Source organism: Helianthus annuus, chromosome 16 (assembly GCF_002127325.2).
Source record: "Helianthus annuus cultivar XRQ/B chromosome 16, HanXRQr2.0-SUNRISE, whole genome shotgun sequence".
NCBI lineage: Eukaryota > Viridiplantae > Streptophyta > Magnoliopsida > Asterales > Asteraceae > Helianthus > Helianthus annuus.
The window spans coordinates 73,674,751-73,688,551 of NC_035448.2; the positions used below are offsets into that span (position 1 = coordinate 73,674,751).

Here is a 13,801-nt window from a genome sequence, read left to right on the forward strand (position 1 = left end):
TACCATATCATATATGTTCCATTAGTACCGTTAAGGTACAATGGTGTTAAAAGTCACGAACCAATAATGTACTACTACATCATACTATTACTGATATTGAGCTAAATGTAAAATCGAATACCGTATCATATATGTTCGGTTAGTAGCGTTAAGGTACAATGGTGTTAAAAGTCACGAACCAATAATGTACAACATAATACCATTAATGATATTGAGCTAAATGTAAAATCGAATACCGTAAAATATATGTCTGGTCAATACCAACATGATAAAGTACTAGTACTGTACAGGTGTTTTTTTTTTTTTTTTTTGAATATCTGTATCCCTGGTAAGGTGTGGTTGGGAAGTTGTGGGCATGACACGTGTAAAGAAACAAAATTCTGTTACAATGTTATTATAAAACGTAGAGAAAATATAAAATTTTCTAGAATATTTGGCAATTGTTATCTGGTTGTGTTTATATATGAGCTTCTTGCACAAGTTTTGGCGCTTACCTTACCTTGTTAACAGTAGTTAAGCTCTGACCTACTAAAAAATAGTGGGTTTCATCAGGTATTTATTTCTCTTTCCGTTTTAAGTAAAAAATATTTTTGTGGGTTTTATTTAGAGTGTTCCGCATGTGTGTTTGGTAAAGTGTATGTATTAGACAAATTTTGATGTTGCTGATGATTATTGTGTTCTAGATTATGTTTCTGGTTAGAAATTTTACTCAAAAAGGGGAAAAAGTGTTCATAAGAGGTTTCATGGCAAACTTTAATTGATTAATGTTGTTGGGTTTGACACTTTGACTGCTCTGCCGGCTCTGGGTTTAATTTATTTATGTTGAAATTGGTACATGATCATCTAATTATCTGTTAATCTCATTTAAAGTCCTGATTGATTTTATTGTTTATGAATGCGTGGATTGAAGATGGGTAGCTATTATGGTTCATCCACTACTAGAGGTTTAACGAAAAATCAACTTGGTGGTGTAATTTTCGGTACCAATAAAACAACAATCAAAGAATGCCTTTGCAAGAAACTCTTCGGTCAGTATTTCGATTTGAATCATCTTATGTAAATTATTTGTTTTTTCTAATATAGTTTATCACATTGTGGCAGGTTTACCAAGTTCACACTTGGTGTATGTGAAAAACATCGAACCCGGTCTACCTGTATTTCTTTTCAACTATACAGATAGAACACTACTTGGGATCTTTGAAGCTATAAGCTCGGGTCAAATGAACATTGACCCGTGTGCTTGGACTTGTGAAGGTTCTCAAAGAACACCATACCCTGCTCAGGTACACCACAAGTCTTGTGTGACATGTTTTAATTTTTATTGGAGTAAAATGCCCGGATAGTCCCTGTGGTTTTGTTTTGTAAAGTAACACCTATAGTCCCCTCTTGTATACTCATTTTAACCTAATTTGAGAAACCTGCACTCTCATTTCACAAAGTTTCCTGTTTACTTGTTATATCTGTTAACTTTTTAGTAATCATAATTTTCCAAACAACTAATTATCTGGCTTTTACAACTTCAAACAACAGATAAAGATCCAAACACTAATTTCACATCTTGTGTTTTTATTCTGATTATTTAATTAATATTAGGGGAATTGGCCTGTAATAATCCCAACTAGAGGTCATTAGCCATTGACAGTCCCACCTTTGAATATTCCCCCCACCAGTCCTACCTTTCACCTATTTTTCCTACACTGGTCCCCTGCTAAAAAACACTTAACGGAGTTAAGCTTTTTTCCATATTACAAATAGATTTTTTAGGGCTTTTGATCATAACGACGATACAAGTCCATTGATGTAAAACTTACCTCGAAATGGTGCTCCAAATGACTTGATTTTTGTTAATTGGAAATTTAAACACCCGAATTGAAGCGTTGTTTTCATCGTTTGGAGCACCGTTTCGATGTAAGTATTACATCAATGGACTCGTATCGTCATGCTGATCAAAATCCGTAAAAAATGTTTGTAATTTGGAAAAAAAACATAACTCCGTTAAGTTTTTTTAACGGAGGACCAGTGTAGGAAAAATAGGTGAAAGGTGGGACTAGTGGGGGGAATATTTAAAGGTGGGACTGTCAATGGCCAAAGACCTCTACTTGGGATTATTACAGGCCAATTCCCCTTAATACTATATAATAACTTTCAAAACTTATATCCAAACACACTCTTACTTTTGTGGCTCTTATGTGACAACTTATATCTTTGAGAATCTTGATTTCTTAAAATAGGTTCGTATACGAGTGAAGCTGCAATGTAAATCGTTAACGGAGAATCAATTTAGGCCCTTAATTATTGACAACTATCAAACTTTGAATCAGTTTTGGTTTGAGTTAGACCAAGCCCAAACAGACCGTCTATTGAAATTATTGGCATCTCAAGCGGTGTCTTGTCCAAGTACAACATGTACTCCACATAATACAACAAATGGGACAACTTTCTTTCCATCGGTGGAAGCTATTACCGAGAAGGATGTTATTTGCATGAAGCTTAAAGAATTGGCACTAAAGCGTAAACTCTTGGCCCCAAGCCCATCTGGTATTGTTGTCAACAATAGCACCGTGGAGAAGAAGAGTCCACAAATGAATCCCATCATAGCTAAGGTTATATAAATATATGAGTGTTTTGTGTTATGTAGAGGTGGTAATTTGGAACCTATGAGTGAGTTTTTTTTCTCAAACAAGTCAAATAAAAAAGTAGCTTAAAGGAATTTTACTCAGAATTTAATTATTATTTTGTATATGATCAAAATTAGAAGTTTTAACCCATGACTATTTTAAAAATGGACAAAAAGTGATTTCTGGTCATCCCAATCTTGACCCGTTTCAACCTGTACTAAATAACAACCGGTTCACTCCTTACTCATCCTTTCTGTCCCTTATTGCCACCTTTCATTTTGGGCATTTTCCTTGTTCTTTGTATTAACATACAAATTGTTTTGTTCTTATTAGCTGATTGAAAAAGTTGAAGAGTTTAAGGCATTTAAAGTGACGCAGAAGGAGACGATTAATCATTTGGAAAAGAAGATCACTTTTTTGGAGCAGAATTTGGTATGGTTTTCTGTTGTTATTGAGTCTTTGAAGTTAATTCTTCAGTCTTTAAATAAGATTATTTTGGACCATGCTTCTTGACCTATTATGTTTATATAAAACTTTGTGTCATTGTATGTGTTGCCACATTTCCCGGTGTATCAGGTTTTGTTGCCGGGTCAAACTGTATCCGGTTTTTTCGAGTCTAAATATGAGCGATAGCATGTAACGAACCAATCACCCTCTGACGATCTAGACAGAGCGATAGATGGTAATAATATAATTTGTTAAAAAAATGTAGTGAATTAGTTCTTTTTGAAAAATAGTCTAAAATTTGACCAAAAAAAGGTTGGATCAACCAAACCAAACCCAAATCAACGTGCATTAACCCATTTTGACCGGACAGCGAACCTTCCAACCCACCTATAATGCCACATGTAGTTTGATTATCTTAACCATCGTTAATTTGTTGAAAGAAAACAAAATAATATTATTATTTTAAAAATTTAAGTGGTTTCTAACTTTTGACTTTTTCAGGCTGAAGCCCAAGCTGAAATTAAGAACCTAAAAGGCATGCGTAAAACGTCAGAGATAGAAACTTGTGTAGGCCCACAAGTACGCAATGACATAAAATTAAATGAAAATAGTTTAGCTGCTGACTCGATACTTTTGGTGGGAGGATATGATGGTACGTCATGGTTGCCATCATTGGATTGTTACTCCCCGTCACATGGTCTAACTAAATCCCTTAGTCCCATGTATACCGAAAGATGTTATGCAGCCGTTTCAAAGTTAGATGGTGAGCTTTTCGTGTTTGGTGGTGGGACCTGTGGTCAATGGTTGGATACAGGTAGTCATTTGAGATTTATGATCCAGTAGATGAGCACATAATTTCTTTACAGACATCGTCTTAACTAACATCTGTTTTTTTTTTTTTATTCCTCCTGTGAAGTTGAATCTTATAATCCAGTAGATGATCAATGGACAACTTGCCCTCCTCTAAACAGAAAAAACGGGAGTCTTGCGGGGGCCACTCTAAATGATAATATCTATGCACTTGGTGGTGGGAATGGAGTAGACTGCTATTCAACAGTAGAGATGTTGGATTTTGATGTAGGAGCTTGGATTCCATCACGCTCCATGCTTGAAAAGGTTAAATGACCGATAGAATATTTGGCTTGACAATATGCTAAAATAGCCTTCACGTACCATGTTAAATGAAGATATTTAAATAAATGTATGTTGTTGCAGCGCTTTGCTCTTGCTGCAGCTGAGCTTAATGGGGCGATTTATGCTGTTGGAGGCTATGACGGGACATCCTACTTGCGGTATTTAATCCTTGACCTTATATTATACTCGGCACTAATTATTCATAGAAAAAGTTAAAATATAAAATATTGCTTTGGGTCAACTTGATGCTGATACGGAAATTTGTTATTGTCACAGGACAGCTGAAAGATTTGATCCAAGAGAATGTTCTTGGAAGAAAATCGAGAGCATGAGTACAATGAGGGGATGTCCGTCAATGGTTGTTTTGAATGAAAAACTGTAAGCCTAACAGTTGAACAAGATGTAAATATACTATAACTTGTACTTTAAGGCTGAAAAAGTTGTTAATTTGCAGATACGTTTTAGGAGGTTATGATGGTAAGACAATGGTTTCAACCGTAGAAATCTATGATCCAAGACGTGGATCATGGGTGTTTGGGGAGCCCATGAACCATGCTCGGGGATTTTCGGCTGCAGCAGCGGCTAACGATTCTATCTACATCATTGGTGGGCTCAAAAGTGGTGAAGAAATTAATGACACAGTAAGTGGCCTCAACCTTACTAATTTGAAATGTTAGATAATTATTCAAAATGTGTAGTTTCCGTAAACATATCTAAATCAATTATCAATACTCAATAGTGGTTTATATAAAGTTTGTTTTAAATTTACTAAATATTGCTTGCCACATCCAATATTGATTTTAGTTCTCATGTTGATCTCTATTTCGAATCGTTATATGTTTCTCTACACAGTTGAAGGGTATTTTAGAGACTTGAGTCATAACTATTTTTGGTAATGGTAATGATAGGTTGAGTGCTATAAGGAAAGCCGGGGCTGGGAAATGACAAACACCAATGATGCATATCGAAGGTGCTTTTTTTCAGCTATTGCTCTATGAACAAGTGAAGGCTAACCATCAATAAAAGTAATTTAATCGTGTTATTTTTAAGTTACTGTATGAGAATTATTGAATGAACCTTTAGTAGAGTAAAATCTTGAAGACTTCTTGACTGACTATATTATGTTTCCTATTTGCTCTTCTCGACTGTCAATCATCAGTTCCTTTAAATTAGTTATACAACTAGGTTATTGTTTACTGATCCCCTTTCAAATTGGATTTATGACCGAAAAAGATCTTTGGCGTTGGGATGAGAATATGGGACCGTTAACGTAGCTACACAAATTGGTTTTTCATATTAATTAATTAATACAAATACAAGACCAAATTCGTTTAAAGTGAACCTAAATTGATCTCTTCCGGGGCCGAGTTGGCTAGACACAGTCGTTTCTTGAAATATAATACAACAACGGTGCAATCATCGATTTTCGAAGCCGGGTACTTTTGTCTCCAGGCTCTCACTGCATAATCAACAACAAATCTTGCTGCCATTGATCTCTTGTTCACTGACCAAACAATCTTTACCACCTCCTCATTTTTAAGGACATCCCACACCTAAATCAAGCAAAAACAAACTTCAAAACATTAATGTTTTAAAAGCATCTTCCATCTCTAAAACTTAAATTAACCAACTAACAAATCTTACTCCATCAGTTGCTAAGACCACAAATTCATCTTGTTCTGTAAGTTTATGATAATATACATTCGGTACGGATATAAGTCCATAGTCTTTCAAACAAAAATCCCCGAAAGCCCGTGACATTGCAAGTCCAGGGCAATCTTGATCCGGCATCCATACCCGATATATGCTCGGTTCGTGTCCCATTGCCCCTACTCTCCCACCACATCTCTTTATTCTTTCATATTCACCTATATACCATAATTGTTATCTTGCAAGTAACCCTTACAAACAAATAACACACAATTTTACCTTGAGTCTGTGGTTTCAAGTCGACTGTGAGCTGGATCGGGTGCAGTTGATTACCATGTCTGGTGCAAAGAAGTGCTCGAGAATCTCCCACATTTGCGATTATTAAATTTTCGCCCTGTAAATTCCGACAATTTAGTCAATATATTAAATAACTTACAATAACTCAGCCAAATATACATCAATTTTTTTTATATAAAAACTCACACATTCAAAAGATATCGATGCATGAAGAAACTCACTCGTGTTTTTAACATTTTTAAAACAAACCATTTGTCTTTTTTATTTTAACTAAAACCGTCAAAAAAAGGTCTTTAATCACACTTTTCGCGGGGGTTAATGGTCCTTTGTGTAATAGCAATTGTGTATATATATTTGTTGTGATACATACGTGTTTAAGTACGGATACACATGTTGAGCCGCTACAATAACTATCTATACTCCTATGTGCTTCTAGACGGTCATCCATTTCTTTAAATGATCTTGCGATACTTGTTTTCCATGAATACAAAACGGGATCTTTACTATCGTTGACGTTGATCACCTCATCGCCAAAACCATAAACACGATTTGCACAAGTTCTGCCACGAATATGTGACCCTCTTAACAACCACGAGAGTTTTGATGGCAAGGTATCACGTACGTAACGTGATACCTTGTGACCTGATGGACCATGTCCATCAAATACACCGCAATAGACCACTCCCCTATTGCCACCAAAGTCCTAAAAAAAGAACATATACCAAATTTCTGAAAATATTAATAATTCAAAAGTTTTTGTGATAAAATCTTTTACAAAACCTATTGTTCTTACTTCCCAAACGGTCATGGCGTCTTGATTCGTCCCCTTTCGACCTTTTCGTGAGAACATGGATACAAATTTGGTAGACCCACGTAACCTTATACGAGCCCCATAAGCACCAATGGCTATCACTTGGCCATCATCCTCGGCCTCCTTGTTATCATTAAGCCCGATACAATGGTCACCAGATAAGCCCCCTCGGAGTCTTGTACCCACTTGGCACGAACAACATGCACCCATTTTTCGTATTGATGTATGGAATTTTAAGATCAAATATTGTTAAAACAAAGAGGGAAATTTTTGTTTGTTTGTTCCAAGAATGTGGGAGATGGTTGTTGCCAAATATTAAAATCAAATATGGTCAAAAGTAACAAAGAGGGATGAATGCCAATATTGATCTTCATATGATGACCGTTGGCGAAAGAAGACGATCATTGAAGACAATGTCAAAATGACCGTAATTTCACCATTACTTTGATGGATCTTTTATGCTTCTTTTTTTTTTTTTTTATCCTCTCTCTTCTATATTTATGAATATGATGATACATAATCATACATCCATTAACGGGAGTATGCTTTATTGACGGTAATGTACGTGTGCATAACATGATCCATTCAATCATAATAATCAAAATCATTTATCATGATGTCAAGTTTTATTAGATGAGTCATACAATTTTCATACTATTTTTTTCAACCACATACTTCGATCACTACTACCGAAAATTAACTATTTGATTTTTTTTAACCTAAAGTTTTCATCTTCTTTAAATTAAACCCAACACTATTTTTATTTTCAACTTGGGTCCTCCGAACTTTTAATCTTTTGCAAGTTCTTGTTTTACGTTTCGTTCTAAATTTTACGAGTAAACAAACTACAACATGAGTGTGGGGTTCAACGTTTTTTCATCTATTTTTTTCGTTTGTCAAGTTCGTCGCAATGGGTCTATTTTCCTTGTTTGACAGATTCGTCGCAACACGCGGGTCCTAGATTGATTTAGTTATTATTTTCTATATTTTACGTTTCGGTCTAATTATTCGCATTAACACACCGCAACAGGTGTGTGTGGTTCAATGATTTTACTTCCACTTTTCGTTTAGTGTTTTTTTCCGCTTTTTGTTTATATTGTTCTTACGGGTTTTTCCGGTGTTGGTGATCGTTCACTCACTGACAGTGGTGTGACATTGGTGCTACACCATTGTAACGCGGAAGACCTAATACTAGTTATAATAATTTATCATCATGTCAAATATTCACTGGACACTTAGGTACATTGAAGATTACTTATAAAAAGATGATGACATGAAAGTTGCCTTTTTTTGGTAAAAATTACAATATTAAGTCACTTAAAGTCGTTGGGTTGACATGGTAGCTTTCCTAATCATCTCATGCTTGACGATTTAAATCGGCACCCCCATAATCATATTTGATTTATAAATCTGATATGTGGAAGTTGTTGACTTAGTCAGGGGAGGAGCTTATTGGATACCTAGAGTGCACCCGTTCCTCGAATGTTTCGGTTAGAAGTACAAAATTTCTGATTTTTCGTCTGAAAATTTTAAAATTATAAAGGACCGTCCCCCAATTATTTTGCTTAAATATTTATACAATATATAAATTGGGTCCCATGACTTTCCGCCCCCCAGGAACTTTTGATCAAGCTCTGCCACTAGACTTAGTTGTTTATTGGCTCGAACGAGGAGCTCAACCCAGTAATTAAATGGGTTTAACACAAGTTATGGTGAATTTGTGGAATCAAATTTGACAAGTTGGTTAAACTGATTAGGTTTCTAATTGTGTTTTAATTAGTATGGAAATGTCTTGGCTAGCAAGTTAGGCTATAGGGTATGGGGGTGGTGGATTGGATGATTGCCATGCGGGACATGGTTCTCGTTGTACACTGCCTCCCTTCTCAAACTATGGTGGTTCTCAATCCATGGCAACCATGACCCTTTTTCAATTAATCAGGGGATTTTAGTTGGTGAGGGACGATAGTGGGGGTAATAGTCCACACCATATAAGGTGGTTCCTTACTGGTTGGAACAACACCGTATTGCCGGATATATCTCAGACTCCGGCGAGAGGTACGAAAACGCAAGAGGTTATCAGAAAGGTAGAAGACTTCTTTAAAAATGGGAAAACGGGACCATCCCTTATTTACCTTATCCGGGCTCTTGTTAAAGAAGGTATGAGTCGATTCGCTACTGTCCAAACCGTCGATGTGAAATTCACACTCTGTAAAGGGGACCGTCATCGCGAAATCGAAACAGGGACGACTATCGCTCTCATCTTCGCAAGCGTCTACAGTAGAGGGTTGGTTGACCTCGGTGTTGTTGTTTGTTCCTGATTTTTCTTCCATCGATTCTCCTTCGGATGGGATCCTTGATGAACATAGCGCCTTCATCAAGGATTCTATTTCTTTGATTTTTAGGAGAATCCTCTCTTCTATTTGACTTATGTCTTCTAAGTCGTCTAGGTGTGAGGGTTTATGGAGTTCAGGTGGATGGACTTCATTATCATTTTTACACCTGCCCATCTTATGGTGTTCAACACAGAAAAACGATGGGGCTAAATAGTGGGGAGCGAAGTTTAGAACGCCACAATCCGATTCTTCATGCTCCTCCCCACAATAATCGCACCATACACCGTAAGAGTGGCAGGGGTAAAAATAATCAAAGAAATCCATGTTTTTCCAGAAAGTTTTTAACCGTCGGGATCAGGCGGTCACTATTTTCCTACAAACTATTAGTTTGACATGGCCCCATGTTAGGGTAACACGACCCCGTGCTGCAGTTTGTTTCTGGCAGAAAATAGATTTCATGATACTAGAGAGTTGACACGGCCCCGTGTTAAAATAGCACGGTCCTGTGTCAATTCTGCAGAAGATGGAAAATTTAAAGAAAAAGAAGAAAAACCTAAAAAGAAAAGATAAAAAAGATTAGGCCGTTAATTTTTATCTTTCTTAAATTCTTGTGTCCACGGCAACGGCGCAAAAAACTTGACGTGTACGGGTGTATATATATTTTTTAGTATATTTTTAGCACTTTTTACTCGCCAATTCAAGTTTTAAATTTATAAAACACGATATTCTCCTATCACTCTATACATATGTTAGGGCAAGTGCACCCATCGCGGATGTAGTATAGTGATGGCAAGATACCGAGGTCGTCCAAGGACACAAGAGCTTTTAATACCGGCTTATCGTCAACGTCTAATCGAACCAAACTTTGAAGAAAAGATTTTAAAACTATAAAAAGATTTGATCAAGCTCCGCCACTGGACTTAGTTGTTTATTGGCTCGAGCGAGGAGCTCAATCCAGTAATTAAATGGGTTTAAACAAGTTATGGTGAATTTGTGGAATCAAATTTGACAAGTTGGTTACACTGATTAGGTTTCTAATTGTGTTTTAATTAGTATGGAAATGTCTTGGCTAGCAAGTTAGGCTATAGGGTATGGGGGTGGTGGATTGGATGATTGCCATGCGGGACATGGTTCTCGTTGTACACTGCCTCCCTTCTCAAACTATGGTGGTTCTCAATCCATGGCAACCATGACCCTTTTTCAATTAATCAGGGGATTTTAGTTGGTGAGGGATGATAGTGGGGGTAATAGTCCACACCATATAAGGTGGTTCCTTACTGGTTGGAACAACACCGTATTGCCGGATATATCTCAGACTCCGGCGAGAGGTAGGAAAACGTAAGAGGTTATCGGAAAGGTAGAAGACTTCTTTAGAAATGGGAAAACGGGACCATCCCTTATTTACCTTATCCGGGCTCTTGTTAAAGAAGGTATGAGTCAATTCGCTCCTGTCCAAACCGTCGATGTGAAATTCACACTCTGTAAAGGGGACCGTCATCGTGAAATCGAAACAGGGACGACTATCGCTCTCGTCTTCGCAAGCGTCTACGGTAGAGGGTTGGTTGACCTCGGTGTTATTGTTTGTTCCTGATTTTTCTTCCATCGATTCTCCTTCGGATGGGATCCTTGATGAACATAGCGCCTTCATCAAGGATTCTATTTCTTTGATTTTTAGGAGAATCCTCTCTTTTATTTGACTTATGTCTTCTAAGTCGTCTAGGTGTGAGGGTTGATGGAGTTCAGGTGGATGGACTTCATTATCATTTTTACTCCCGCCCATCTTATGGTGTTCGTCACAGAAAAACTGTAACACCCCACGTTTTTAAAGTCAAAGTACAAGTCAAAGTCAAAGTCAAAGGAAGAAAAAATTGCTAAATGCGATATGTCACTCCTTGCTTAATTGTTGATTGTACTCTTTGACTTGTAATCGATACTCTATTTTATGTTACTTTAGTTGTATTATGTGGAGTAAATGTAATAATCGCAGTTTATCGCTAATCGACTTATCGCTATCGCATCTCAACTCCAATTATGTGTTCTAGATATTGCTTTACGTGTGTGTGCTATTTATATGTTACTTGTGCATGTTTTATTTATGTTTGCGGTGAATAATCAAAAACGCAATCGCAACTCTATCGCATCGCAATCTAATCGTAAACGTTGAACGCAAGGTTACTTATGTATCTGTATGTTAGTTAGGTTGTGTAGCTATTGTTTAATACTATCGCATCGCTTACTCGCAACGCATCGCTTACTCGCAACGCATCGCAACGCTCAACGCACGAAACAAAACATCAAAACTCAACTCGCCGGAGACGTTCGGTCGAATGACCATTCGATCGAACCGCCTTTCGATCCATCACACTACACCGCCTTTCTCCTCACTCACCTATAAATAGCACCTGTCACATCATGAACAATGATGTGACAGATCTCTCGTCCAACCAACACACTTTGGGCTATTTTCTCTTGATTCCTCGTGATTCTTGTAAGTTTTCCACTCAAATCTGTACTTCTATCATCTACACACACTTTCTCATCATTTTCACCATCAAATCTTAACTTTTCACCGTGAACTCTGTCCGATTTGAGCTGTTTTAGGGTGATGTCATCATGGGTTCTCATGAACTTCAAAGTGTGACCTCATTCCACCAAGGACAACTCAGATCTAAGAGATTTCAACATGTTTAAACACTGATTTCGTCTAAATCTAAACATTTTCAAACTGATTTAATTTTCTTTCAACTCTTTTACACTCTTGCACTCAAAACCGATAGAATCGGAGCTCATTCAGGCCTTCCATTCATTCTCTAGTGAAATGTCGGTTTGGGAACTGATTCCTATCAAAGAGACAACTGATTCACGGGTTGAACATGAACCACCGTTAAGAACAGTTAACTGATCAGACAGGGTGATTCCCATCCGATCGGATAACTTGGACTTGATGGGGTTTCCGTTGATTAACACGTTGTCATACCATCTCGGTCCAACCGTAACTTTCTAAACTTAGCAAAATTTTACGAATTTCAAACGATCAGGTCACTAAACGGACTGTCGTCCGATCAGATTGCCATTCGATCGAACGACGATCCGATCGGATGACTTGCGATCTCAATACTTAAAAATTTTATAAATTTTCAATACATAACAGTAAACAAATGAATGGTCATCTGATCGGACGACCATCTGATCGAATGACCATCCTGCTGTGAACTTGTTCTCTATGAAATGTCTCACTTGGAACGGATCGCCATCCGATCGAACGGCCATCCGATCGGACGACCGTTCGACCGGACGACCTGAAAGGTAGAGATACTTATCTTTTTTCTAAATGCTACAACGAAAACTTTAAAGCCATCATACACAAACACATCCTTCCCAAACGGAGCACCCTCCGAGCGAATGGCCATCCGTCCGGATGACCATCCGTCCCACTTCACTCACACCGTTTAACGCACCGTTCTCGTTCTGTAATCAGGCTAACTTTCCAGCTCTCCCTTCAATCCAAGAGAGTGTTTATTTACTAAACACAATCTGTGAGTGTACTCGATCCCTTTTTGCTTTACGCACTTTTGGGTGTTACATACGTTACCTATATTCAAATCACAATCGACACACAACGTAAACCCTTTTATACGCTAACCGTTAATGCATGTTATACGTGCTACTTGATGAATGCTTGTATGTTATGTTTACATACTGATTGTTGTCTGACACCTTAGCAACGATAGTACTATAGTTTAGACTCAGCACCTGTCGTGGACGGGGGTTGCTAAGGGTATTTCTTCACGTGTCACAGTGGTGATATGTGTTGCGCAGTGTCGCGCCCCGATGATGTAACACCCCGTGCTTTCCAAAAGTCAAAGTCAAAGTCAAGTGTTGACTGTTATTGGAATTAAAGATTAATAAAGATTAATTTCATTTTAGTTTCATTTTGATTTTCATATTATTTGGAGTAAGTGTTGTATAATCAAACTAATCGACCGATAATCGAACTGTGAATCAACGACCGACTGTGAATGATAGGAAGTAACAACGCAATAAAGCTAGTCAATCAATAATCAAGCTAATCAAATCAATCATTGAACTCAAGTGTGGATAATTTTAGTACTTCTTATACGTGTGTGTGTGCCTTATGTGTTACTTGTGCATGTTTACTTTTCATGTTAAAGTGTGTGGTGAATCAATCAAAATCAATCAAGACTCAAAGGTGAATCAAACTCAATGGAAATCGAACCCGAAATAGTGTAAGGATGCTTGTATGTTAGATATAGTAGTTAGGACTAAAAGTAATTTGATTAGGAATTCTATCATTCTCAAATCATCGTTCATCGAACTCGAAATATCAAAAATCGCGAAACACTCAAAACCAGGCAAGCCGATCGAACAGGGCAACCTGATCGAACAGGCTAGCCGATCGAACAGGGCAACCTGATCGAACAGGCTAGCCAATCGAACAGGGCAACCTGATCGAACAGGCTAGCCGATCGAACAGACTGTTCGATCGGACA

The 13,801-nt window shown here is 37.4% G+C and overlaps 2 protein-coding genes across 2 annotated transcripts; one reads left to right on the forward strand and one right to left on the reverse strand.

The window, feature by feature from the left end:
• Nucleotides 1–298: 298 nt before the first annotated feature.
• LOC110916280 (ring canal kelch homolog) lies at nucleotides 299–5,338 on the forward strand. The gene is made up of 11 exons (XM_022161013.2): nucleotides 299–552; nucleotides 911–1,028; nucleotides 1,102–1,283; nucleotides 2,232–2,603; nucleotides 2,952–3,050; nucleotides 3,567–3,879; nucleotides 3,982–4,181; nucleotides 4,281–4,357; nucleotides 4,476–4,577; nucleotides 4,654–4,840; nucleotides 5,108–5,338. The coding sequence occupies exons 2-11, from the start codon at nucleotides 911–913 to the stop codon at nucleotides 5,195–5,197; spliced, it is 1,740 nt and encodes a 579-aa protein (XP_022016705.1). The 5' UTR covers nucleotides 299–552; the 3' UTR covers nucleotides 5,198–5,338.
• A 192-nt stretch (nucleotides 5,339–5,530) lies between these two features.
• On the reverse strand, nucleotides 5,531–7,181 carry LOC110916281 (probable protein phosphatase 2C 65). Its single transcript, XM_022161015.2, has 5 exons — nucleotides 6,940–7,181; nucleotides 6,517–6,849; nucleotides 6,129–6,243; nucleotides 5,844–6,067; nucleotides 5,531–5,752 (listed from the first exon to the last, which is right to left on the reverse strand). The coding sequence occupies exons 1-5, from the start codon at nucleotides 7,165–7,167 to the stop codon at nucleotides 5,531–5,533; spliced, it is 1,122 nt and encodes a 373-aa protein (XP_022016707.1). The 5' UTR covers nucleotides 7,168–7,181.
• Nucleotides 7,182–13,801: the final 6,620 nt, after the last annotated feature.